This window comes from Topomyia yanbarensis, chromosome 2 (genome assembly GCF_030247195.1).
Source record: "Topomyia yanbarensis strain Yona2022 chromosome 2, ASM3024719v1, whole genome shotgun sequence".
Taxonomy (NCBI): Eukaryota; Metazoa; Arthropoda; class Insecta; order Diptera; family Culicidae; genus Topomyia; species Topomyia yanbarensis.
The window spans coordinates 44,470,178-44,496,568 of NC_080671.1; the positions used below are offsets into that span (position 1 = coordinate 44,470,178).

Consider the following 26,391-nt stretch of genomic DNA (forward strand, 5'->3'; position numbering starts at 1 on the left):
TGGTTTTATAGTAGTTTTGTAGCCTTTCATAAAACTTAGATTGCACTTGTAGCGAGATATAAAACTTCAATTGTTACTTGGGTAGTTACAATAACATAATATTGAACATGAATCTCTCGGATTCGACTGTTTATTCGGGATAGCCGCCTGTCATTAATCGGATAGTAAGACAGATGCGGATGGTTCGAAAAATCAACTGCTTACCGTACTTTTTGTGAACAGCTAAGCCTTTTCATTATACGCTATCATTTGTGTTCATGTTCATGCACAGCATTGCTTTTTTGAGGCATGTGAAAAATCAACATCTCAACATTTCGTTATTTTTCGCAGCATTGGTTTTCAAAAACTGATATAAACCCTTTTCAATTAGCGTGCTAGATATAAGGATTGACGTCAATGGAAGTCATGCCATTTGAGTAAACAAATAAGCTAAACTGAAACTAGCTGGTCATGAGATATTTTTTTATGCAAAATGATTTCACAATGTAACAAATGTACACTATTTTATCCGAGTTCACATTGTGCATGCAAACTATTGAAAACGCCATAGTGTTGCCGATATGGATGTAAATAAACATCTATTCTCCTAAATCTTTCGGACGGGTAATTCCGATTTTTGAGTACTTTTTGGTGATGCAGTGTATTGAAAAAGCTTTCTTGCAATGTCACGAAGGGATCAAAGTACGTTCAGTGTTATCTTTTATTTATTTACGGAGATATACTGCCTAGAAAATTGAAGTACCAAAATGATCCATGTTGATTGGATCTATACAGGGTCTAAAATTTTCTGGACAGGATATCTTCGTAATGTATACACCTATCAATTTTCGGTACATTCCTAAATATTATTTCAACTTCATTTTAGGTAGTAAGAAGTTTTCAATACAATTCTATATACAGAGAAAAAAATGTTTTGTGAAGTCGTCAAATAAACACAGTTTTGACTGAAGTGGTCCGATAAGACAAATTACAATGTTTTTGTAAATATGAGCGACTGAACTCATTATGTTTTTGTAAATATGAGCAACTGAACTTTCTTAATATTTTTATGCACCCAAATATGAATCATACTACAATGTTGGAAGTAACATTTACAAAATTTAGGATTTACACCTAAAAATTTATGTTTTGCTTTTGCTTGAGGCTAAACCTTACTCAGTTCTGGAAATCGTCTTGGATTCTAACCTAAAGTATATTTCAGTTTTTCTAATATCACTATTTTGCGTGAACCTAACCCAATTTCATCAAAAACGTTTGTTCGAAGTAACTATCCTGGTTTCGTTCTTAAATTCTCAAACGAAAACGTCAATAGAAACAATTCCAAGACTTCACTATGGATATGCATCTTTTTACATTCTGACTCTGAACGACTAAGAAATATAGTTTTCAAATATGTAAAACTTATAAAACGTTGTACTATTTTAAATGAGATAACAGCAGACTCCTTAAATAGTAGCATTCAAACACGTAAGATTAATTTTTAATTCGGCGTTATAAACCTGCGTTGAAGATGTACTCCTTTCCTTATGTTATACTAAACTATCTAAAAAGGGGACTGGGGAGAACACAAGCCCCCTCCTCTTTTTTGAATTTCTGGATTCATCTATGTTATTCAGCGATTCATTCTGAGCATTTCATTCAAAGATTTCAAGTCTCTGCGATGACTATATTCTCATTCATTTAAGTTTAAAGTATCCGCGTCGGTGATGTCCTGACAGTGTTGGAAGAAATAATGAATTTTTGCATTTGGATTGAAGTTTTAAAATCGTTCTAACTATTTTTTGAAAACTCGTAGCTAGTTACCGTTTTTGACAAAATTGATAACTAAGGTTTGAATTATCGTTGCATAAAGCTGGTTTTTCATATTGAGTGAAATAGATATCTTTATTAACATAAATGCAAAATAATTGATTTCTCCATATAAGATCCCATACAAATTTTAAACGCGATGCGCAAACCTGGAAAGCAACCGGCCGCTCCCAAATTTTACATATGTATTTGGGATCACAAAAGGAACTCAAAAAGTGCTGTTCTGAAAAATGTCATATGTCGAGCCACTCTATTATGCATTGACTGTCGGAAGCATTTAAGAATTTTCCAAAAATCAACGATTTTCGTGAAGCTTATCGATCACAACCACCGTTCGTGATAGTATTAAAACTAATTCAAAGAATGGTCAATACGTAACTTGAAGAAACACACAGGATATTTCTTTAGCAACATACAAATAACATTTTGGTAGTTTGCAGAAGATTGATACAGCATGAGAGACTGAAAAAAACACATAACTGAACACGGAGAAATAAAAAAGAGAAACAAGTAACAAATGACAGCTCATTTAACAACTTTTACAATCATTTGATCTATTTATTGTAGTATTGCTAAACTTTTTTTGGTTTTACAAATAACCTAATTACATTAAACAGCGGCACAAAGGACGTACATAACAAAACAATTTTTACTTTTGAAACAATGATCTGCTTTTCTTCACACATAATAGCGGCTCTAGTGTAGGTGGACAGTTCTTAGCAGTATGTACTAGACACAGTCTCTATAGAATGATTTCTAATTTTTCGCTTCTCGTGTTTGGTTGAAGTTGAGCAGGATGTTGGTTGGATGTTGATTAATGTTGCGATCAAAACACCGATAACATAGATGAGGAAACAAGGCGTAGACATAGTTAAATATCCAGTTGATTGTTTGAGCACCAATAAAGTGGGAATAGTTTTAGGGTGGGTGGATTCGAAGAGATTACAGTCGGGTTACAAGCATGGGACGGTAAGAGGTTATTTTTTTATTTGGGGAAAGAACGCCCGATGGCTGCGAGTTTGCCTCAGTATCGCATTATTAGTTCAGATCCCTCGCTGTCTCGGTTAAGCTGTCACGGATCCGGAGTCACCCTCTCGAGCAGATGGCTTAACGGGGACCGATAGGGACGGGAACTCACTGCCGTCTGGCGTCTTTGATAAGGGATTTACTTACGGACACTTGCGTCGCTGTATAGGAATTGGTTCGCGTCCGGAGGAACACCGTGCGCCACTTTCGCTTCACTTGTGCCATTACCTCTCCGTTGAAGAAGCAAAATAGGACGGCAACGAATAGGCCCTACGGGGAAAATCAGTTAGGAGCAGATTAGACGGAAAACCGCAACGTTTAGCTTAGGTTAGAACGCGTGAATTGGCGAGGTAATTGAATGGTGCTTTCTCGTTAATATCTTACCTGGAATGAAGCCGTAAAGGCGGATATCGTTTCGTACGCTCGTTCGTAGGGATGACCCGGATCCGGCCGGAACGGGGTTAGCATGTACTGCAAGCCGAGCAGGGGAACGAGTAGCAGGGTTGCCCTGAAATGGAATAGTTTTGTTGTTACGTCGTTGTTTCAGTTGCTTATTGGGAATAATTAACAAAAGATTGGTTTAGTTGTTTCGTGCAGTGCAGTTTTTAGGGCTCAGGGTTCCTGGAGTCTATGGGACAATTCATTCAATAAATAATTCTATGTTCATAATTAAACTAAGAACTATAGAAAATTTATTCAGCTTTCAATTTCATTTTTTTTTTCGATTTCTTTTTCATTGATTCACCGAAATAAACCGACAAAACCGATTACTTTTTTGTGGCAATTAAAACGAAATTAAGAACTAAATAAGACCGCGAAAATTCTCCAGCCCAAGGATACCTATGAGATTTGACGGCCTGGCATTGATATGAACAATATATCCATCTTTCCAAACATGATACCAAATTTAAAAACTACGAAATCTTATGAGGTAGCACGAACTGTTGACATAGGACTGCTAATGAACCTTGCGTAAACAAAAGCACTCTTTTCCATTTCACAACCTTCTCGCAAATTGAACGTTATCGCTGTGGAATCCAGAGACTCAACTGCAATCCCAGACCCGCAGCAAAGCGCAATCAATTTCTATCAAATGGTTTGTCTGCCGGTACCCAATCCAGAAAAAAAATAACTGTTTACTTTCGATGCACTAACCTGAATGCTTGTAGTATCGTTCGGGATGGTCCCGTTCCCTGAGGTCCGGCCGGGGCTTTTAGTTTCAGCAGTACCACCCGCACTATATTACACAGGAACAGTAGATTTAGTAGCATCGATATGCATACCGGGGCCACCAGGACGTTCGCATAGGCGCTTTCATTCATCCAGCATCTGGTATTAGGATGGGTGGAGAAAAGAGAAAACATATGCAATTTGTGTAATTTATTTGTGTTTGTTTAACAAATATGTTGTGTGTGTTCTGTTCACAATACCGTTAGGCAAAACATTGATATCGTGATACTGATTTTACCTGTTTTGGAATAGCACAGTATTGAATGAATGGAACATTAACTTTTTTTAATTGAGCAGAACAAAAAAGGGAAGCCATAAATACACTGCCAAGCAAGTCGTTTAATACTATAATGAAAGCCAACTTTAGTCTATTAATAGACTAGCAAAAGACTATTCGAAGAAATGAGAATAACAAAACAAAACATACTCCACACACCATCGAAACGTAGCAAAAGTCATATGTACGTACTGTATCCTATCTTCCGGGCTGGCGTGGCTTCGTAGACTTCCGTACACTGTCAGTACGATGGCGGGTGCGGTCCAGCCGAGCAGAACGAGCCACTGGACTAGTTTTTTCTCCGACACGAATGCCGATACCAGGACCGTGTGCAGATAGAAACCCTCGCACAGCATCCAGGCGTAGTTGGTCAGCAGGAAGTAGTGCAGCACCAGATGCAATGAGATGCAGGGTGTCTGTGGGTGGGATAAAAAGTGTAGATTGTCTTTTTTTGTTGGGTTCGGGTGATAGATTAAATGAAATCTTTAAAGAGAATATTCACACTAATTGCAAAGGCATCCGATAATTCATGCACTGGAGTTGAGCAACAGCTTGAATTTTTTTGAATGTAGTATTTAAATTTTGTGTAATGAAACATTTGGATCTCGCTATTATTTCAATGAGATTGAATATTATTTCGCAAGAACATATGTAACATTTGAGGCGTAAGCACTAGCAGCTGTTTCATTCTCTTCCTAAACTCATTTAAATTCCAACAAAAATCTTCGCGGTAAAAAGGCGCTAAAAAATTCCTACGGTGGAATCTTGTTTCAACATTTTCCTCCTATCATAAGAACTTACCCCATTTTCACTTAGCACTTCCGGGTCCGCCAGCACCAACCGATACCACAGTAGCCACAGGGTGTTGTTTGTGGCAAACGATGCGAACAGGTTCATGTGTAGCGTTATCCGAGCACATTTCAGTGACCTTGAGTAAAATTGGAAAATGAAGGAATAACAGAAATGGTAATAACATCTGAACTGTGTGACGACAGTAGTCGTGGTATTGAAGGGAAGAATCAATGTTATATCTTTGCATATACCCAGAAGCATATTTCGCACTTTGCTTTCCACGCGTAATTCAAATTGGATAGGCTATAAAGCTGAAGTCAAATGACCGAGGGGCATATTAAGGTTCAACTGAGAAAGCTCGGAAAAGCGACCATCTTGGAAAACGAAAAATACAGTTTTTTCTCACACCGTTGAAAAATCTTCGTCAAAATGAATCAGTAATGCTCTACCAATGCCCCGAATGTGAAGTTTTCCCAACGGTGTGAGAAAAAAACAGTTTTTGTTTTGTTTCCAGGATGGTTGCTTATTTATGCGTTCTCAGTTCTATCTTAAGGAGGGACACAAAGATTGCTGTGTAACATTATTTCTGGCTCAGGAGAAAATAGTTTGCCCAGCGAGTATTCCAAAAGTAAAAAATTAATAAAAGTATCCATATTGATGAGGTTGAGCAGTACTTTGTTCAATAGAATGTCAATCAAAAAGAAATTTTAAAACTCAAATTAATGCTAGAAATATTCATATTGTGAGCTTCATAGAAAACTTTTCTCAAGATTCAACATGTCATCTCAGATATTAAAATGGCATCAAACTATTAAAAACATACACATATTGTTGGATAAAAAAAGTATTTTGCTCAGTCGGAACTCAAAAATGCGTCAGACATCCGCTTCCTGCCTTTACTCGTCAAGCTTGTTTCGAATGTATTTATGTAACTTATGGTGAATTTGGTTCTATTGGAAGTCACCTTCTTCGTTTTAAAATTAGTATCTGCAAATAACTTCCGTCATCTACTTATACGTCAAGCTTGTTTTAAAAATGGATATATTAGTAGCACTATAGAGGAGGTCACCGAACCGGAGCTCATTGGGCTGGGAGTCGTGCTATTTTACTCTCTGAATAAGGAAGAGTGACTTGAAACGGCGAGTGAGCCAACGCTGCGACTATCTTTCTCCTGGTACAACCTTAGCAGGCCTCTAGATATTTCGAAACTCGTCACTGGACTTGGTAGGTAAAAGGTTAAGCTGTAGCATTCCTTATTTATGCCGATCCGCCTCTAAACGTTATCCCAATGAAGCATCGTGCCAATCCTCGATTAGCCGTATTGCTTGCGTATATAATCAATTAATCACAATCTGTGACTACAGACAACGAATTCAAATAGTCAGGAACCCACCAGCTTGTAGACATCTAAGAACTAGATGATCTATGAGAGCTATGACATAGGAAGCATAGTTAAAGAGTCTCAACGAGATCATGACCGAAGAAAAACTGAGGGGTACAGGAGGGGAATAAGAAGACGCTTGGAGCACTTTAAACGGCGGTAAATTATACTACCGGTGGACAGGATTCCCCCAAGGTGGACACTGGAGCAGTACAGTCGGATGCTGGACGCACTAACCTACTCGTTAGTCGGACGGACGCCGGTTGTTATAAGAAAAGATTTTAACGCTTGGGCCGTGGAGTGAGGTAGCAGGTTGACCAACGCAAGAGGTTACAGCATGTTGAGAGCCCTGGCGAAGCTGGATGTACAGCTGTGCAACACATTCCGTAACGAAAGTCGGGAATCCATCATCGACCTAACACTCTGCAGTCCGTTGCTGATGAATAACATGAATTTGCAAGCTTTTTTATGCTAGGAAAACAGATCGCTATGGTGAGTTAAACGAAAGAAATTATGTGGTCTCGCTCTCTAGAAGCAGTGGTACGATCGATGCCGCTAATGCGACAATTATGTGTTCTTCCTACGACGTCATCCAATTCCAGGGATAGCGTAATATATAGCGAATAGCGAATATATTATCAAAACGTGAGAGGACTTCGTACGACAATCCATTAGCTGTTCGTTGCTGCCACGAATGTTGAATATGACGTGATTGTTTTAACTGAAATATGGTTGAATGATCAAATTAACTCGATTCAGCTGTTAGGACCAAGCTGCACCATCTACCGCAATGATCGTGACCCATCAAGTACTGAAAAAATGCAAGGTGGTGGTGTTCTTATCGCGGTATCCAATCGGCTATCGTCAAAACGAAACGCAATTAACAACAACGGTATTGAGAAACTGTGGGTAAATATTCGCATTCAAGACGCTACTATATGCGTAGGTGTTCTGTACCTTCCTCCGAGCTCTGCTGATGCCGCTAATGTTATTCAAGCGGATGTCGATACAGCGCTTGATATCACTAACTCCCTGGAACCGAACGCTGTTCTTTTACTGCTTGACGAGTATAACCAGCCTGGACTTATCTGGAAGTCTACTTATTCCGGTTACGCTTCCCCTGATCCATCTGAATCTACTTTCTCAAGATCTAGTATTGCTTTACTTGATGGGATGTCCATACTAAACATGTCAGAAATGTGTACTGAAACTAACAAACGGAGCTTCAAAAAGTGCAATATGTCTGACGCAGACAAGCCACTGGTCGATATTGACTCACATCAGTCTCCTCTCGCTGTCACACAGGTTAGCCCAGTTAGCGGATTTCTTTCGGTGAGATATTCAAAGAGTTTTAATTTTTCAAAAGCGAATATTCTTGGTCTTAATAACTCACTACACAATATCGACTGGTTGAACCTGCTAAATCACGCAATAGATGACGACGTTGCTGTAGATAGGTTTACACGCATCTTAACAGATTTGTTCATAGTACATTATCCGGCACCTAGTTCTCGTAATAAATCGCCCTGTTCAAATCGATGCCTTCCGCAGCTCAAACGATGGAAAGCAGCAGCACTCTGACATTATACAAGCCCACGAAACCCATTCACAAAGCAGGAGTTTATTACCGCCAGCATCAATTATAAATCATACAACCGCTTTCTTTATTCCAGACATGTTTTAAGAACTCAATCTAATCTTAAACGGAATCCAAAAAGCTTTTGGTCTTTTGCAAATAGAAATCGCAGGAGAATGGACTTCCTTCCAGTGTGTTTCTGGCAGATGAAGCTGAAAACACGCCTCGTGATATCTGCGATCTGTTTGCAAAACATTTTTGAAAGTCTTTTTAATAAAGCTTCGGCCTTCCCAACTGAAATTGAATGCGGTCTTCGCAATGTTCCCTGTGATGTGTTGAATTTAAGTAACATAAGTTTTTCCTTCGTGCGGTGAAGCCAAAAAAGCAACTCCCGTATTTTCTGGGGATGATACAGGAGTCCTTGTGTACGTTATCTGAAAAATCTTATCAGATTACCTTTGTTTGGGTCCCCTCTCATTGTTCTATCCCGGGCAATGAAAAGGCCGACTCATTAGCAAAGGTGGGCGCATTAAATGGTGACATATACGAAAGACCAATCTGCTTCAACGAATTTTTTAGTATTTGTCGTCAGAGGACGCTCAACAGTTGGCAAACCTCGTGGAGCAATGGGGAACTTGGACGATGGCTACATTCGATTATCCCAAAGGTATCAACGAAGCCTTGGTTCGGGGGGATGGATGTGGGTCGAGATTTTATTCGCGTAATGTCCCGACTTATGTCCAATCACTACACCATGGATGCGCATTTGCTGCGTATTGGGCTTGCGGAGAGTAGTCTGTGCGCTTGTGACGAGGGCTATCACGACATCGAACACGTTGTCTGGGTATGCGCCGGGTATTGTGACGCCAGGTCTCAGTTAAAGGAATCCCTTCGGACCCGAGGTAGACCACCCAATGTACCAGTCCGAGATATGCTGGCAACTCGTGATTTCCCCTATATGTCCCTTATTTATACCTTCATAAAAACGATAAATATCCCAATTTAGCCCCTCTCTTTTATTTCTCGTTTTTAGAGTTTCCTCCTGCCTTGTGGAACCGATCAGCTCCAGAGTGCCACTATGTAACCGCCGTCGCCCTTACCACTACGCCTGCATAGAAGGAAACTGAAGCGAGAGCGACTCGAGGTCCGATGACTTTTGAAGGATTCCCCGCGGGTCCGAAGAATACCATCCGCCAATCCGGTACTCGACGACTTACTAGACTGAGGCGCAAATTTGTTTCGCTGATCCCCCTCCCCCCCCCGTTCGAGCGAAAGTTGCAAGTTTTGCTCTTCTTTCCCTGTCTCTCCCCTGTCCTTGATACAACTGCTGCTACACTGATGCGGAAATAAGCCACCCTCTGAATATCTTGACCAAGCATAAGTTTTAGTTAAAAAATTCAAATTAGTATTCTGTATTCCTAGTTTTAAGATAGCTATAATTTTTACTCTTTATTGAAACTCTTGTCCTCCATCTTGTAAATAGAATTGAATCCCTAGTTTTAAGATTTCTGTGAAGTTTCTCATAAATATTTGTTCCCCCTTTTGTGTACTAAACTATATTGTTAGTTTTAAGATAACCGTAAAATATTTCGTAAAATACTATAACTCCCCCTCTTGTATATCAAAGTGAACCCCTTGTTTTAAATTTTTTCATAAAAAAATCTTTTGGCCCTCTCTTGTATATTGAATCTTATTTCTAGTCTTAAGATAGCTGTAAACTTTTTTTTTCCTTTGTAAAAAAAATATTTCAACATTGTAACCTCCTAGTTTTAAGATATCCAAAATGTAAAAACACAAGCATTTGGCACCGCCAAGCTAACGCATTTGTGCCTATCAAATAAACGAAATGAATAAAAAAAAAAAACATAAGTTTTTCCGATGAAGATATTCTTGCTGCTATTGGAAAAATGAAGCCCTCAACATCAGCTGGACCAGATGAGATTCCTGCTATAATCCTGAAGAAATGTGCAAGTGCACTATGTGCTCCGTTGAAATTAATCTCCAACCAATCGCTTTTCCAAGCAGTGTTTCCGCTGTGTTGGAAGAAATCGATCATGTTTCCCGTTTTTAAAAAAGGTGATAAGCAAGATGTGGGGAACTATCGCGGCATCACCTCCCTTTGCGCAGGATCGAAACTATTCGAGATTCTAGTAGGGAATGTCTTATTCAGAGCCATTAATACGTAAATATCGTCAGATCAACAAGGGCTTCTTCCCAGCTAGATCCACATCTACGAATTTAGCTCAGTTCACTTCGCACTGTATTAAACATATGGAATCTGGAGCCCAAGTAGATGCTACATATACGGATCTCAAAGCGGCATTTGATTTGCGACGATCACTCTCTTCTGCTAGCGAAGATTGGGCGAATTAGTACGTCTCTTAACGCAGTAGCTCAAGTCGTATCTCGTTGACCGATCTTTATCAGTAAAATTAGGAAACCATGAGTCATACAGCTTCATCAACATGTCGGAAGTCCCCCAGGGAAGTAATCTCGGACCCTTACTTTTTTCCTTGTACTTCAATGACGTTTGTTTTATCTTACCACCGGGATGCAAACTAATCTACCCTGGCGATCTGAAATTATTTCTCATCATACGTTCTATAGAAGACTGTATCGAACTACAGCGACACTTAGAGGCCTTCTATTATTGGTGTACTCGTAATTTTTAACTTTTAGTATGTCCAAATGCAGAGTGTGTGATTACATTCCGGGCAGGCAGGGCTGCTTTTAAACGCGAGATAGTGCTGAGCAAATCCACCTGCTACAAGGAGCTGTACAGAAAAGTAAACGCTAACCCCTGGGGCAATGTTTACCATGTCGTGACGACCAAAACCAAGCATCAAACGACGCCAGCTGCAATGCGTGCTAAAAACTGTAAATAATTGTGGAGGGTCTCTTCCCGAAGCATAACCCAGCCGAACGTTGATGTATACGATGGAAATATAGGTGAACTGAAAGTGAAGAAAGCCCTGATCCAGGCGATATCCCTAACGTGGCATTGAATACTGCGATCCTGGCGTCTATGGACATGTTCAGGATAGTTTTACAGAAATGCCTGGACAAAGGCTACTTCCCGGATAGATGGTGTTGCTGTCAAAACTAGGGAAGCCACCCGGAGATCCAGCATCGTATCAGCCTATATGCCCGCTGGATACTCTTGATAAAATTTTGGAAAAGGTTATCCTCAATAGGCTGACGACCTACGCTGAAAATGAGAACGGACTATCACAGAGGTAGTTTGGGTTCCACGCAGAGATATCGACGGTGGACGCCATCCGCACAGGCATCACGAGCGCGGAGAAAGCATCGAAGCAAAGGAGAAGGGGTAATCGTTACTGCGCCGAGGGAACGATCAACGCGAAGAACGCGTTCAACAGCTGAGTGACTATCGCAGTGGTGCTGCACAGAAGGCGGGTTCCGGACTATTAGTGTAAGGTTCTGAAAAGCTACTTTCAGAACCGAGTACTGGTCTACGAAACGAACATGGGACAAAGGTCGATTGGGGTCACGGAGAGAGTACTTCAGGGCTCTATACTTGGCCCAACGCTCTGGAATATAATGTACAACGGAGTGTTAATACTACTACTGGGGAAGTAGATGACGTTTTCCTGACGATAACCGGCGAGACTCTAGAGACAGTTGAGATGTTGATGTCAAGTTGCAACTGACTTACCACAAGATGGATGGAGTTCTAGTCAGTAATCTAGTAAGTTCTAGTCAGTCAGTGTCGTGATCAGTGTCGGGGGACACTCAATTCCATGCGTGCGCTGAAGCACCTGGGCGTGATGGTCGACATCAAATATGTCGTCTATGTATGTGAGAAGACTGCGAGTATAACTAACGCTGTGGTAAGGATCATACCGAGCAGCACGAAACAACATCCTCAGTACTGAGCTATGATGTACCATCCTGGGCTGCTGCGCTGAACTTAAAGCGGAACCGGACGAAGTTGACACGTTTCGTCGTGGAGAAAGGAAGGTTGACCCACCGTGGAGAAAGGAAGGTTGACCCACCGAATCACCCCAAATGTGTCGGTGCGGGTGCATAGAAAGCATGGAGCGGGGAACTCATTTGACACAATTTTAGTCTGAGCGTAGATGCTTTCGGAAGAACCTGCATCGGTTTGGAAATACTTAATCACCCCGTGCGAGAGATACCAAAACACGTAGTCTTCTAATGCCTTGCGCTCAAGGACGTTTGAAGGAATATCAGAGTAGTGACGCGGATACTGTGCACATGAAAGTGGTGAAGGGATCAACAAAGTAGCACCGCTAGAAATCCGCCCTGAAATGACAAATCGGGGTCGCAGAAATTTCGACTCCGGGAACTCCATCGGAGTAGCCCAGATCCACCACCGGGGATCAGTTGAGTAACAATGTAGAACCGAGTTCAGGTCGCTGGGGCGAACTGGACGCCAGGTTCCACCGGAATCCCCGAACAGACTTCGGCACTCTACCGGTTTGCCGGTGGAGGAGATTCAAGAGCAGCAGAAAAATCGATTTCAGGAAAATTCCCACTGCTGGAGAATTCCCCATCGGTGTCATCTAAGCGTACATCAGTGACTAGATGAGTTTTGTGCGACGAACTACTGGCTTTGGATCATCGGGGCACCAGCATAGCGGAAGTTACGCTCCACCCTACGGTTTGCCCGCGGAAGAGGGGTTAGCATGGATAACAACTGACATCGTGTTCCAAGGACGAATGCGCTGCCAGCCCCAAGCAACGCAGTGAGATATCGTCGAATTGCCGTCAGGATACTACCTCCATTGAAGCGAGTATAGCGAAAGAGCGGCATCCGCTAGAGACAAGAAGAAACGATGTGAATAAGCTCTGCACAGTTTTAAGCGAGAAGGAAATTAGTAGCCTAGCAACAACTGGTAGAGATTGAGAGTTGTTATAGCTGCTTCAAGAGTTGTCCTCATCGGTTCGGTCAAGCAGCTTCACCCTACTACCTGGAACGCGAGAGTGGTCTTCACCTAGCTCGAGTAGTTCGCGTCTATGGATCGATCGTGGGTTGTCAAGACACCGATACACCGGACGCCACATTCCATGTGGAATTACGGGACCGACCTTTACACGCTGACGGGTAGATCGTGAGGAGGAACATAAGTGAACCGGAGACTACGCTCCACTCGAAATAGCTGAACAGACCTCGGGTCCTACTGGCTGGCGGGGAGCTAAATGGCTTACGAAAACAAGCTTTGGTATTGAAATAAATCCACCACCGAGAGATTCGTAGTAGGGTAGATTCTAATTGACAGCTAATTGGCTCACGAGCCAGGCGTCGGTACCGAGAGAAACTCTCAGTTGGAGTAGGGTGAGTTCACTACCGGGGACTATCTGAGTAACTCGTGATAAGACCGGGAGCTGAATGGCTTACGGGAATAGCAGCTAAATGGCACATGAAATCAGCAGCTAAACGGATTACTGAGATGAGAGCTAAATGGTGACGTAATAGATGGAGACAAGAAGCAAGAGAAGAGTCGAGAGTTAAATTAAAGCTCACAGGTCGAGCCGTTTCATGGATCATGTGAGGCTCCGATATGGCTGCGACAAACTCGAAAGCACAACGAGCCACCTCAATTATAGAAGCAGTGTCTGTTTTTTGGGATCAAGTTGAAGGACGCAATATATGTACTAATTTAAGGATTGTATGCCTCAGCGCAAGCTGAGTTTGCTCATACCAATCGTTCGGTATGCTTCTTTGAGCAAAATCTTCTTCAATGTTATACAGCAAAATAAAATGTTGAGTCGAGTGGCCAGCTTCCAGTGTAATTATACAAGATCGTAGAAGTAAAAACATTCAGGTTCTCACCACCCGACTCCTTTAATCTCCGAAATATAAGTTTCCTTAAGTGATACATCCACATGTTGATTTATGCCTAACGTAAACATTATGCCAATCGTCCATTATACCTAACGTTCTTTATGCCTAACGTAAGTGATGCCTAACGCCAATTATGCCTAATGTTTTAATGTCCATTACGCCGAACGTACGTATGCCTACACACAAAAAGTAATGAAATTTAAACGACATGTAAATCAATACGAATGTAAACATACAAAGATTGAATCAAAACTTTGATTGAAAAATACGTTAAAATCAATACACTCAATTGGAGCATCAAAAAGCATACAATTTTACACTTTCATTCGTGTAATATTACATGTCATTCATATTACCGCAATATACGTGTAAAAATATATTGAAGTCCATGGTTTTCCGTTTGAAGAAACTGTAATTTTCAATCCACGTGTAGAATTATAATAAAATTCATTTAAGAAAGCACGACAAGTCGTGTGGATTTTTGGTGTAACTTAATTTTACATTTATTTTCATGCTCCAAATATGTGCATGAAAATAAACTTAAAATTACAAAATATTTTTTTCTGTGTAGAGTATTTATGTCCAATGGGGTATACCCCTGACATAGATTCATCTAGCTGAATTTTTCAAGATTCGGAACATCGAGTCTTTTACCTAAATAATAGGCTATGATAGACTCGAGATTTTTCAAATATTTATATGAATAAAATGTGATCTAATTTAATAGGTCGACCAAAGCGAATACCTAAATGAACTGGCTGTCCAGGTTGCATATCACATTTCGATAATATCAGCCATATATGAAATTGATATCATACCGAATTTAATGGAATGAATTCAAATTTAGTATCAACTTACCTGAAATAGCTCAAAATACCAAGCGACAGGACGAGTGCAATCAACGATATGGAATACCCCGTTTCGTATATCGTTCTCACCTGCTGCCTCCACTAGTTTGCAGAACGAGCCGATTCAATTAGGTGATAATCCACAGCACGAGCAGTTCAGCCACACAGACGAAACAGAAGAGAAACTTTGCTTAAATGTAAATCTCACAAAAATTGCTTTCAACTGCTCTTGTCACATTGCTACATTGCTTCAGCTCTCTCGCATACGTACCTCGAAATCATCGAAATTTATGCAGGTTGTGTAGTTGGACCAGGTTTTGTTCGTTAACGGATGCCGGAACCAGTCGCCGTGCTCTTCGCAGATTTTGTGCGCAAATCCTGCAAATGAAGACGTGATTAATGTGTACCTTTCAGGCAAAAACAGCCGGTAAGCGTGTCCTCTTTTCTTACTGTTGGGGTCGAAACCGGTGACGAAACCCGGACACAGTGCATAGGCAGATGTTCCGGCTGCGGTATCCGGCCAGCACAGCCATCCATCCCAGGTCCCCCGACAGTAGAGTCCTGTGGGTGGTGAAAGTTTTGAATAGGTGCAATTAGTCCGATGTGGCTATTGTTCGCCCCGTTGCGTTTGTTACAGGGTAGAGTTCTGTGGGACAATATGTATTCAGCCGACTGTATGCGGCAAGAACTTGTAATTAAAGTGTCGTTGATTTCAATGTAAACGCAGAGAACTGACATCCAACTTAAGTTTTCAACGTGAGTAGAAAATATAACTTTTGTTTTGCAACACCGTTAGCAATTCTCATCAACCAATTTACTGCGGAGATCTCTGGCTATTCTCGTTTCGTTTTTGAAACCACCAAATATCGTTTTTGTATAGATTTTGTAAACATTAGAAAGAAACTACTCGAATCCAACAACTAACCCAAACCTAACTTTTTCATAATGTGAATAAGTTAAATTTGTGCTTGTTTAATTAATCTTACTGACGATATATCTAAATACAGAGTTCCCATGCACTATCAAACTTGAGGGCGATGGCATTTTTTTTTGTTAAATTAGAGTTTTTGGTTTTTTTTAAATTAGCTGTATATATGTTAATTAAACTTCGACAATTTTTCCTTGAAATTTTCACATCTTCGATATATTATTAAAGTATGCAAAGTGAAAGTTAATCCCCGCTACGTTTCTGACACCGATGCATGTGTTACTATAAGTTAGCGAAACTAATTGGAAAGCTTTAAACTTAGTACCGCACCACCGCAACAATAGCTTGGGGAAAGTGCTCGAGAATTCCTTCTGCAGCAGGAAAGTGTTTGATTGCGGTTCTTTCGCCGAACAAGTTGCCAACATAATAAAATTGAGAACAAAATAATTCATAGCGCCACTCACATACCGAATGTTTCCGAAGTGTTGTGTGAGCCAAATTAAATCAGTATTATGCAATTATAGTAAATTGTGGTATATAACCCGCTTTGTTTGTGCTTTAATGCGCTCTGAAGAGTGAAACTTTTTGAAATAGACGAATATTCCATTTAGTAATACATTTATAGCTATTGATAGAATATGACGGCGCTGAACTCGTAAGACAGTTGTCACATGTTTTAGTCTCCAACCAGGAAGGATTGTTGACGAAACTGGTCTGTACACTAAGTAGCTGCCGTTAAGTTTGTCTCATCTGAATCCGACACTAACTTAGTTACAGAGTGACGCTAGCTCCAAAAACGAAAAGACTATTTGTGTTTCTGAGCAAACCCCCTGCCCTGCGTGATGTCCAGCAAAAGCATCGCGCAGATTCGCTAAGTCAAACCAAGTTTCGACTTCAATAATTCTAGAGAAAATTTTTAATAGGACGTAAGTAACATTGAGAGCCTCTCTTTGTTTACTTTCTCTTTCGTTTATTACGACGTCACTACAACACTTTGCACTAATTTTCCAGTACATAACGAAAGCCGACGGTTTTTACTAGAATGTTATGCAAAGAGTATAGTAGTAAATGTTGAAATGGCCGAGTAATGAACAGAAGAGAAAGACCCCAAAGAGAATCTCTCATTGTTACTTACGTCCTATTGAAAATTTTCTCTAGAATTCTCACCAGCTTAAAGGGTTCGTAGGGTCATCTGGTCTGTTTCTAAACTACTTAAGTAGAGCAAATCTGAATATACTTAATGTAGAAAATCGCCCAACATTTGCACGAGCTGGCAGAGAAGAGCTGTTAGATGCAACTCTCTGCTCTGACAGTATTACGCATGGGTTGGCAAACTAGCTCGTACCAAACGAGCTCGAACCGTTGTTATCTGAACATAAGCACAATGCCTTTGACCATTTAAACGTCGATATCGCCGCATATCGTAATCGTAATCAAATCTTCGAGCTGGGACATCTACGAAAAGGGTGCGGCGACTTGGTTTCATGGATATCTCCGACAAATGAAACTCCAAGTTACTTGTATGTGGTCGTATATAAAACAAACACACTTATAGTAGTAGCATACCAAGAGGCTTTTCCGCTTCGAGTGAAGCGTGCGTCTAGAGAAACACCTTGGTAGAAGTCCTAACTTGTTCGACTCAAAAAGTTTTGTAGAAGAACTTGGAATCGCAAACTCAGGAACGGGTTGGATGCGTTTAAGTTGACTCGCAAAGCATACAGAAATGCCCTTCAGATTCTCTGAGGGGAGTTTGAAAAACCTCTGCACAAATGTCTCAAGTCTTGATGAGACTAGTAGATTAAAAAAGGTGCTTTCAAATTCGAAATACTTTCATGTCAATTCGATTAGAACGGCTAATAGCGAATACTCGTCTGACGAAGATCTAGTACTCAATTGTCTTTTTGACACACACTTTCCAAGTTGTACAGAACCATCACTGCAGTGATACAACAATACAGTAATACAGCGCCACCTAGATCTGAAAATGTGAAACTGGTGCGTTTCTCCATACATTTGGTCAATTTTTCCCATACAAACTTTGAGCCATTTGCGGAACCACTTCCAGTGCACCAAATGAGCTGAAATTTTCAGGGAAGCTTATTAGCCACCCAAACTATCATATTCAGGTGCAAGGTTTTGATTTCGAGATTTAAGGTATTTTAGGCCAGGCTATTGCACAGGGAATCAGTAGATAATTATGCTTGGGAATTGCGAAACATCCTTCAATGTGCAACTCCTGATAATCCTAAAGTATTTTTTATTGATCAGCGCCGGCCAAGCCCGAGAACGTAGATCGCGGAAGGAAAGGGAAGGAATGTTAGTCCGATACTTGCTTTTGCTAGAGGCCGTATTTACTACTGCGCACTCCACAAGTATCACGGAAGGAGGTTAGTAAGTATAGAAGTTGAATTTTACATCTTCTTTACCGACGCCAGAGAGGTGACTTCACTATATCTGGACTAGATATCGATCCAACAACACATGGACCGGGGGCCAACGGCTTTACTTCCCTTCCGAAGGAAGACGTGACCACAGATTTTTTCACCTCACAAAAATGTCAACGACCTCGGTTGGGATTGAACCCAGACCACCTGGAATGAGTGACGATCACGCTTACCACTCAACCACCGGCACCGTCATAAACGGGCTTTCGGTAAATCTTGGGGATACAAACCCAAGTTGTGTAGGATCTACACAACAATTGTTGGACCAATACTGGCATACGGGTGCCTTGTTTGGTGGCAGAAGGCAGAAGTTATGACAATCCATTCAAAGTTAAACTATTTTCAGAGGATGGCCGTGATGGCGATGACTGGTGCGTTCTCAACATCACCTTCTGCTGCTCTAAAGGCACTCTTGAACATAAAATTACTATATGTTTTTTCTGAAACAAGAAGCACTTTCTTGTGCACACCGTTACTGGACTCTGGAACAGTAACCCAGCAGATCGTGCAACTAGCTACACAAGAATGTCGTCCCAAATGGTTACTTGGGATGAGCGTGAGAATTCCTCCTTGCGAGTTATAGCTGTCTGGCAGGATGGAGCGCCAACTTGAAGAATACGTAGTTTGTTATACTGACGGTTCTTTGCTGGAGAGCCGAGACGATGTGTCTACTGTCGTGAAATTAGATTAAACCAATCTCATTCGCTTGGTAGATACTGCACCGTATTCCAAGCAGTGATTCCGTGGGTCGTACAATCGGAACTTCAACAGGGAATTGGCGGTAAAGGAATTGATTTGTGCTCTGACCGTCAGACTGCCCTGAAAGCACTTTGTTCGACTAATTCGAGATCGTTTTTAGTAATCGCAAGTTGAATTCAAATCGAAGAACTTAGTATTTCAAATGCTATCTACCTTCTATGGGTACCCAGTTGAGTGACAGAAAAAATTACCCTCATCTGTCCACCCTTGAGTCGATTCATAATCCCACCAGGATCACTTGCTCCAAATTTGAAGCAAATCGGACAAGTCTAGCTATCGGACCAACGTGCCTGAAGTTTGTATGGGATTTTTCGACAATTTATATGGAGAAAACCCACTTGCTCGCATTTTCGCCCCTAGGTGGCGCTGTATGCATCGCTGTATGTGAAAATAAGATAGATAATTTAGTTGCCTAGAACTTTACCGAAGACTGCTAGTCAATCTGACTTTATTAAAAGAAGTTATTAAACTTTTAGCGAAGTGAAGTGTGAGTCAGTTTTGCATGGGGCCTAGCAGTGCATAGTTGTGTATCGGTTCTCGATTCCCACCAACTATACATTTTTGTGAATAATAATGGTTAGATTTAGCTCGATAGTATGTTCAGAAGAATTGTAGTACATAATACGAGTTATGTTTTGGTTAGAAAATTTTAGTTCTACCTATGACCGCATAGAGGGCGCCAACACTAACTTTTCAATGGAGAGAGATAGAAAGTAGGTGTCTTCTACAAAGTGGTAGAACAGGCATTTTGTAATAATTCTTCTGAACATTTTGATATTCTATATCTCTTCTATAAAAAGTTAGTGTTGGCACCCTCTATGCGGTCACATGTGGAACTAAAATTTTCTAACCAAAACATTACTCGTATTATGTACTACAATTCAACATACTATTGAGCTAAATCTAACCGTTATTTCACAAAAATGTGTAGCACAATTGCAGTATTCAGTTTACTGACTGGATAATGCAAACTCAATTATCACATGGCTACTATTCAGCACGTTGAGTATTATTCGTGGGGTCTTTGTGATTCCGATTACGGAATTTCATGTCATTTAATATGTAACTGTGAATCCGAGTTTTTGGTTCTCCGTGCATTGATAAACCTATGTACAGAGAGCTGAAATTCAATGATATGCTATTGTTCCTAACCTAGTGTGGTAAAGAGCTATAGAGTTTGCTCGAAAGTTCTGATAATCAAGTCGATGACAAAATTTCTAGCGCAAAAAGGGTTATAAACTGAACTATGGCTTCCAAAAAGTCACGGCGAAAGTTTATAAATCACAATCGCTTTAAGTCATATTTGAATGGCAACATCTCTTCGGGTATGTTATCGTTCTGTTACCTCAATAACCCTTTGGGGGATTCGCTCATTGAGAAGTGTCTTTTATTCCCTTGGGAGTGAAAAATACTTCCATATTTTCTCTGTATCGTTATTCACCTTATCCCTAACTTTACCACATCCCCAATCCTTCCCACCTGGAAGTGAAATCAAGGCAAGGCATTATCGGACTTATCATTTTAGGGTCTTTCGAAACCTTTCGATGGATATGTAGGGTTCCACTAACCCTTTATTCAAAACTCCTTTTCTTGCACGTCAATCCGGCACTAGCTTAGTCCCGTCCCTAAGTTAGTGTCAGATTCTGACGAGACGAAGCTGAAACGCATATTCCATAACTGATTCAATTACTGGTATTGCGCCCTTAACGCGTAAATTGGTTTCAGAAAAATTCCCCTTAGTGGACGAAAAATAATTCTTATCTACATTTTTGTTCACTAAGGAGAAATACAGCATACTACCCTGAATAGTCAAAGCAAAATATACCAGGATATTAACTATGCAACAATAGTTTTACACAACATATCTAGCTTCCTGTGACTAAGAAATGTAGTCATAGATAACCGTCCGCGGAAATGACTATTATCTGCGAATATTGAACATGGCTGGAACAGCGGTGCAATAGTGAAATGAAAAGATTAAAAAAACCTTCCCGGCAGCGAAAAAAATCTTTTCTCGCATTCCCGGTGCAATTGGCAAACTTACCAGCTCGCGTGGAGGAATCGATCGTTTCATTGAGTGTGTCCAAGCATTCGAGCCGTTTTTGAGCGAGCAGACTCACCGTCGCATCCGTCGTAGTAGACGAACTCATCTCCCTGGACAGTGGGGGTTGCTTGTTGGCTTTGGCAATGGAGAGGACGGTTGCTTTTCTATTTAATCTACCTTTCTGTATTTTATTTTCTATCCTATATTGGCGTGTCTGCTGGGAGGTTTGTTTTCCTTGTTAGTTTGTTTGCTTTTTTTCATTTGTGCGACAAAGTACCACCAGTTTAGAGCGTGGTGTTTTGCTGGATAACGACCACGATGGGCCGGCTTTGTCCCCCGAAGGGTCGCACAGTTCTGCAAAGTTCTGCTGCTATTTGCCGTGGAGGTTAATTGTATTGGTTTTGTATACTGTTCACTATCCTATCCTGTTCTGGATGGAGGTTGCGATGCTGGTGTTGTAATCTGTAACGATAGATAGAGAGAAAAATATTAATTGGACCATAGTTCGTAGAAGCATTACATTCAATAGATTGTGTAACTTGTTAGTTAGATATCGTTTGTTATTGAAGTATTATATTGTTCGAATAACAAAATAGTTTTAATGAGCAGGTTAGATGTTTTTTTAACATATTTAAATTTCAAATATCACACTACATTATATAAACATATAGAATCTAGTGGGTAGTTGTAAATGTTTAAACTTGCATTTTGAAAATTACTTTCATTAGAAAGATTTGTTTTGCTTTTCCACAATAATATACAAGATTTTTACATATTTTTTTGTTAATTCCATGTTGTATTTTGTGTCTAATTACATGTTGTTTATGGAAAGTGGCCAGCATTTTAGCTCTCCGTCCGTACTCCTCCTTGTTATTAAAATATATATTGCTTGATAGTTTTTGTGACTTGTTTCTTGTTTTGCCTTTAAAGCATGGTAATTAAATTATGCAAAAAAACCTACCTATCTAATGCTATTTTTGCATTTTTTTTGTTAACGACCTATTGAGTAAATTTGTCAACTGTTGTTACGGCATTTAATTGACAAGGGACTGGAAGGTGAAGTATATTTTTAAATATTAAGAGCCATAGTATTCAAGGGAGAGCAAGGAGTTGAAGTAAGAAAGTTTAGAAAAGCGTAGAAGGGTCATATGAGCAAGGTTAGAGTTTACCGGTGACTTAACCCTTTGTCTGCTACCGTAGGAGTCAGGACTTTTTGGGCATTAGAAATGCGAATCACCTGAGTCTACGGCATGTCCGGACAAGCGTAAAGTAACTTGTTACTTCATACTGTCGGAACCGACAAAAAGTTATGTCACGGTAAACTTCCACACTAAGCATTTGCGACGTTGAAACTCATTGAATGAGCTAGTCCTTTTTTTGTATGTTTGGTCCCTCAGACGCGAAGAAAAATATATTTTCCAAGCGCATGTTGAGATTTCAAGTCTTGTTTCCTAACAAACTGAAAATAACGTATTGATAGCATACAAAATCGATGTTTATCCGTGGGGGTCCGCAGCCACCCAAGGTGATTTCTATGGTACGAAAAAGGTTGAAAACCGCTTTTCTAGGGTATCCAGGGAGGCCAATTCATTTAGCTCACCAGTTCTCGTTCAGGGAGGTGAAGACCACCTTTAAGATTTTATTCTGTTTGCGCCAAAGTCTCAGTCTGTGTCCTGGCACAACCCCTCCATACGGGGATTGCATATTCTATGGTTGGGTAGATTATTTGTTTGTACACAGCCATCTAATTGTTGAGGCTCAGTTTGGATGTTTTATGTATCAGCAAGTACAGGGACCGAATGAGCATGTTGCATTTGTTGATGATTTTGTGAACATGAGACCTGAAGATCAGACGTCCGCCTAGAGTCAGATAGACCACTTCGTCGGACCATTGAATGACAACTGAATTTTGCAATTGTCAGACGGAACAAGCCTTTGCGATCTCGAATACGGAAACAGGATAATCTGTGTTTTCGCCTTATTGTTTATAATTTTCCAGTTCGTAAAATATTCACTTCGAGAAACAATGTCCCACTGCAATTAGTTCTTCAGAGTGTTGAGGATGCGACCCTTGTACAGGATTGCTGTACCATCAGTGAACTGTCACAAATCTCCACCTCCCAGGAGAAGTGGGATTTCGAACGTGAAGATGTTGTACAGAACACAGCTTAAGAATATCTCCTTGGCGCACACCTGCGAGAATGATTTTTTTCTGAAAGAACTTTTTATAGACACCTGGAATCTTCTATCTGAAAATTAATGTTTGATGATCTTGATGATATACATAGGAAAATTGCATTTATGCAGCTTAAATACCAGCCCGTCGCGCCACAAATTTTCGAAAGCTTTTTCGATGTACAATATATATTGGTAACTCTAGTGAGTTGATGGATGGTTGATCTTCCTATGCGGAACCCAAACTGTTTTTCAAGGAAGACATCATGCTCATTAGCGAAACCACATTTGGATGGACTTCTCAAATAGCTTGGAGAGAGCAGAGAGTAATCTGGTGTGACGATAGCTTTTGTAAACAGAAGTACCTTTTCTATCTCCTATTAGTAAAATCAGCTTGAGAACATAGAAAATACTAATAATTATAGGACAGCTGAAAGCATAAAACCAAACACATTTCACTAGAATAAGTTCTTGTGTTGTCTTTGAAAGACTCATTAAAAACGAAAACGGGACGATTTTTCTATAAAGGCCATATGTACTTGTAAAATCTGGGAGTTTAAAATCCACCTACTAGAAAGTTGACCAGTTCGATGATACAAAACTGATGAAGTTTTTCCATAAAAATATGCAATATCGTTAAAAGTACTTAAGATAAGCCTTCATGAAAGTTGTTGGTGAGAATATGCTCTATAACACTGCCAAAGACACCATATTATACCTGCTTTGCATCACACTTTATGAAGCGTTAATAAATTCTTCCAAAGACAAAATTAATGCACAATTTACGGTTTTGAAATAAATAATTGGTCGCACGTTGGAGAAGCCGTACCATCTACAACATTGCATCCCTTTAGGTGATCAGAAATCTTGGTGAAGATCGGATAACCAACCCCGGTGTAATTTTTGGTCGTATGCTCACAGGGTGGGGGGAAATTGAACAGCATCTATTCTCCAGGTTAGGAGCGGAGTGTCTATTCCTGATGGGCGATGGGCGGAGAAATACGGTTCCTCGCCAGCAATAACTAAAATCGCAGCTCCATTACGAGGATAGGTGTCGCTGCCCTGGTAGGGAAACATGCCGAATAAACAGCCAAACAAGTAGAAAACTGCACAAAAAATAATAGCATGATTTTGTCAAAAAAGGAAGGATAATAACAGAGACATAACTCATCAGAAGTAGAAAGCACGTTGGTTGTTAATTCGAATGCTATAAATTTTACCATTTTCTGCATGGTTGCATTAAAATCAGATATTTTTTCCTTTTTGAATTCGTCACATTTTCTTTTTTATTTTCGACATTCAATTAGCTAGAGATTACTTAGTTATGACAGTTTAGAGCCATAGTACTCAATTGAGAGCAAGGATGTGAAATATACAGATTGGAAAACTACAAGTGGCAGGGTCATTAGAAACTGGCTTAAAAACTTTCGGACCAATCTTTTGTCTTTTGATGGCTGGAGTCGAGCTTAGGCAACATTTCGACCAACATGTCTCCTAGCAAAAACAGTGTCCTCAAACAACGGATCGAGTCTCCACTAATCTAAGCATTTTCCTATTTATTTGTTGTTTTCCAGCAATGCTCATAGTTTTTGTCCAGTGTAATATGTCCATGTAATTCTTTACGATAACACGGTGCTACAAAATAAAAAAAAATGTTTGTAATATACCCTCATTGATTTATAGCAAAAAAGCCATTTTCACCATGAAAAAATGCAGTCATTTTTCAACAAATTTCCAATTCTATGTAGTCATTTTTCAACAAATTTCCAATTATCTAAATGTTTTGGAAAGAAGAAAAAATTTTCTTTCCAACGGTATGCTATGTTATGTTCTTTTGTTAGAAGCACTTTGAGATTTTGGGACAACAATAAGAAGGTAACCATAATTTTGCGATTTTTTATTAAAAATATGAAAATTACTCTAAATTTTTCAGGAAACATCTTTGTTTAAATAAAATTTTAGGGAGAGTATTAAATTCCGCATCCAACGACCTATTTGTGATCAAAATATGTTGAAAAATGGCAGAGTTATTAATTTTCTTCAAATTAGAAACTTGCGCGCATAAAGTTTTAACAGGACAGTCTCATATTAAATTTTCAAAAAATAGATTTATTTGCTCCAATACGTATACATTCAAAAGTATGTGTGTGAACTTTGAGCTCGAAATTGAATAAAATAACGGAAGGTATAATTATAGCATCTTATGGTACGAGACAGTATCTCACTAACCCCTTAAGAGTTCATGCGAGCAAGTTTTTAATTTAGAAAAAATTAATACCTCTGCCATTTTTCAACCGATTTTGATCATAAATAGGTTGTTGGATGCAAAAATAAATCCTCTTCCTAAATTTCCATTTAAACAAAGACATTTTTTATAAAAATGTTGAGCATTTTCTATATTTTTAATGAAAAAATTGCAAAAATATGGTTACTTTCAAATTGTTAACCCAAATTGAAAAGTATTTTTGACAAAAAAAACATAGCATAGTATACTATTGGAAACCCTGTTTCTTATTCTTTCCAGAACACTCAAAAAATTCAAAATCGGTTGAAAAAAGACCCTGTAGATATTTTTTAAATGCGGAAAGTCCTAAAAATAGTTTTTTTTTGTCATAAATCAAGATTTTGAGGATATACAATATTTTTCAAACATTGTTTCGTGTTGCATTTGGCGAGACCTACAACCTATACTAGGTAACTTGAAAAGTACAAAATCACTGTAGCCTCCCTAGAAACTATATAAAACTTCAAAAATACTTAGATTTTTATAATTTCACGGAGTTGGATTAAAAAATAGAAAACGAGATCAAGTTGCCTCAGTCCTCTCTATTAACAAACGCTCAGTATTGAATTGAATTAAATTGGAGTTGATGTAGTTTTCGATTTTTGGTCGCATGACTCTCCATAGTGCAACGTTTCGAAGGAATAACCCTTTATCTTCAGGGAAAAGCAGGGTTTGAACATAATTTAGTTATAGTATTATCATAATACAAATGTTATCAAATTTTGTCAACACAAGAAATATTTCCTTTTTCAAGTCGAAAGTAATATTAAGTTTGATTCCTCGAGTAGTTATACTCTACACTGTAATGGACATACTATTATAAATAGTTTTGTCTTCCCAAAGCTACCCAGTTACATCGCAATCAGCAAATTATTTTGGGCAGTACCATATTTCAGGTTTGTTGAAGATCTCATGTCACAAATTAGAAATGGATAGAGAAATAGCAAGAAAGGCGTGAGTCATGACAGTTGTCATGAACACGAGGAGA

At 39.6% G+C, this 26,391-nt stretch overlaps 1 protein-coding gene across 8 annotated transcripts in view; it reads right to left on the reverse strand.

Moving 5' to 3' along the window:
• LOC131683786 (calcitonin gene-related peptide type 1 receptor) overlaps positions 1 to 26,391 on the reverse strand; it is a 282,470-nt gene that overhangs the window by 13,825 nt on the left and 242,254 nt on the right. For 6 of the 8 annotated variants that reach the window (XM_058966083.1, XM_058966087.1, XM_058966088.1 and 3 more), the window contains 9 exons: positions 20,945 to 21,406; positions 15,220 to 15,330; positions 15,041 to 15,147; positions 14,780 to 14,871; positions 5,144 to 5,270; positions 4,535 to 4,758; positions 3,991 to 4,164; positions 3,220 to 3,343; positions 2,983 to 3,105 (listed from right to left, as the gene is read on the reverse strand). In XM_058966083.1, the coding sequence (XP_058822066.1) occupies positions 2,983 to 3,105; positions 3,220 to 3,343; positions 3,991 to 4,164; positions 4,535 to 4,758; positions 5,144 to 5,270; positions 14,780 to 14,871; positions 15,041 to 15,147; positions 15,220 to 15,330; positions 20,945 to 21,050 (1,188 nt within the window). In that variant the 5' untranslated portion in view covers positions 21,051 to 21,406. Of the gene's footprint in view, positions 1 to 2,352; positions 2,577 to 2,982; positions 3,106 to 3,219; positions 3,344 to 3,990; positions 4,165 to 4,534; positions 4,759 to 5,143; positions 5,271 to 14,779; positions 14,872 to 15,040; positions 15,148 to 15,219; positions 15,331 to 20,944; positions 21,407 to 26,391 lie in introns of those variants that run through there. The other 2 variants (XM_058966082.1, XM_058966085.1) reach the window with 2 other exon arrangements.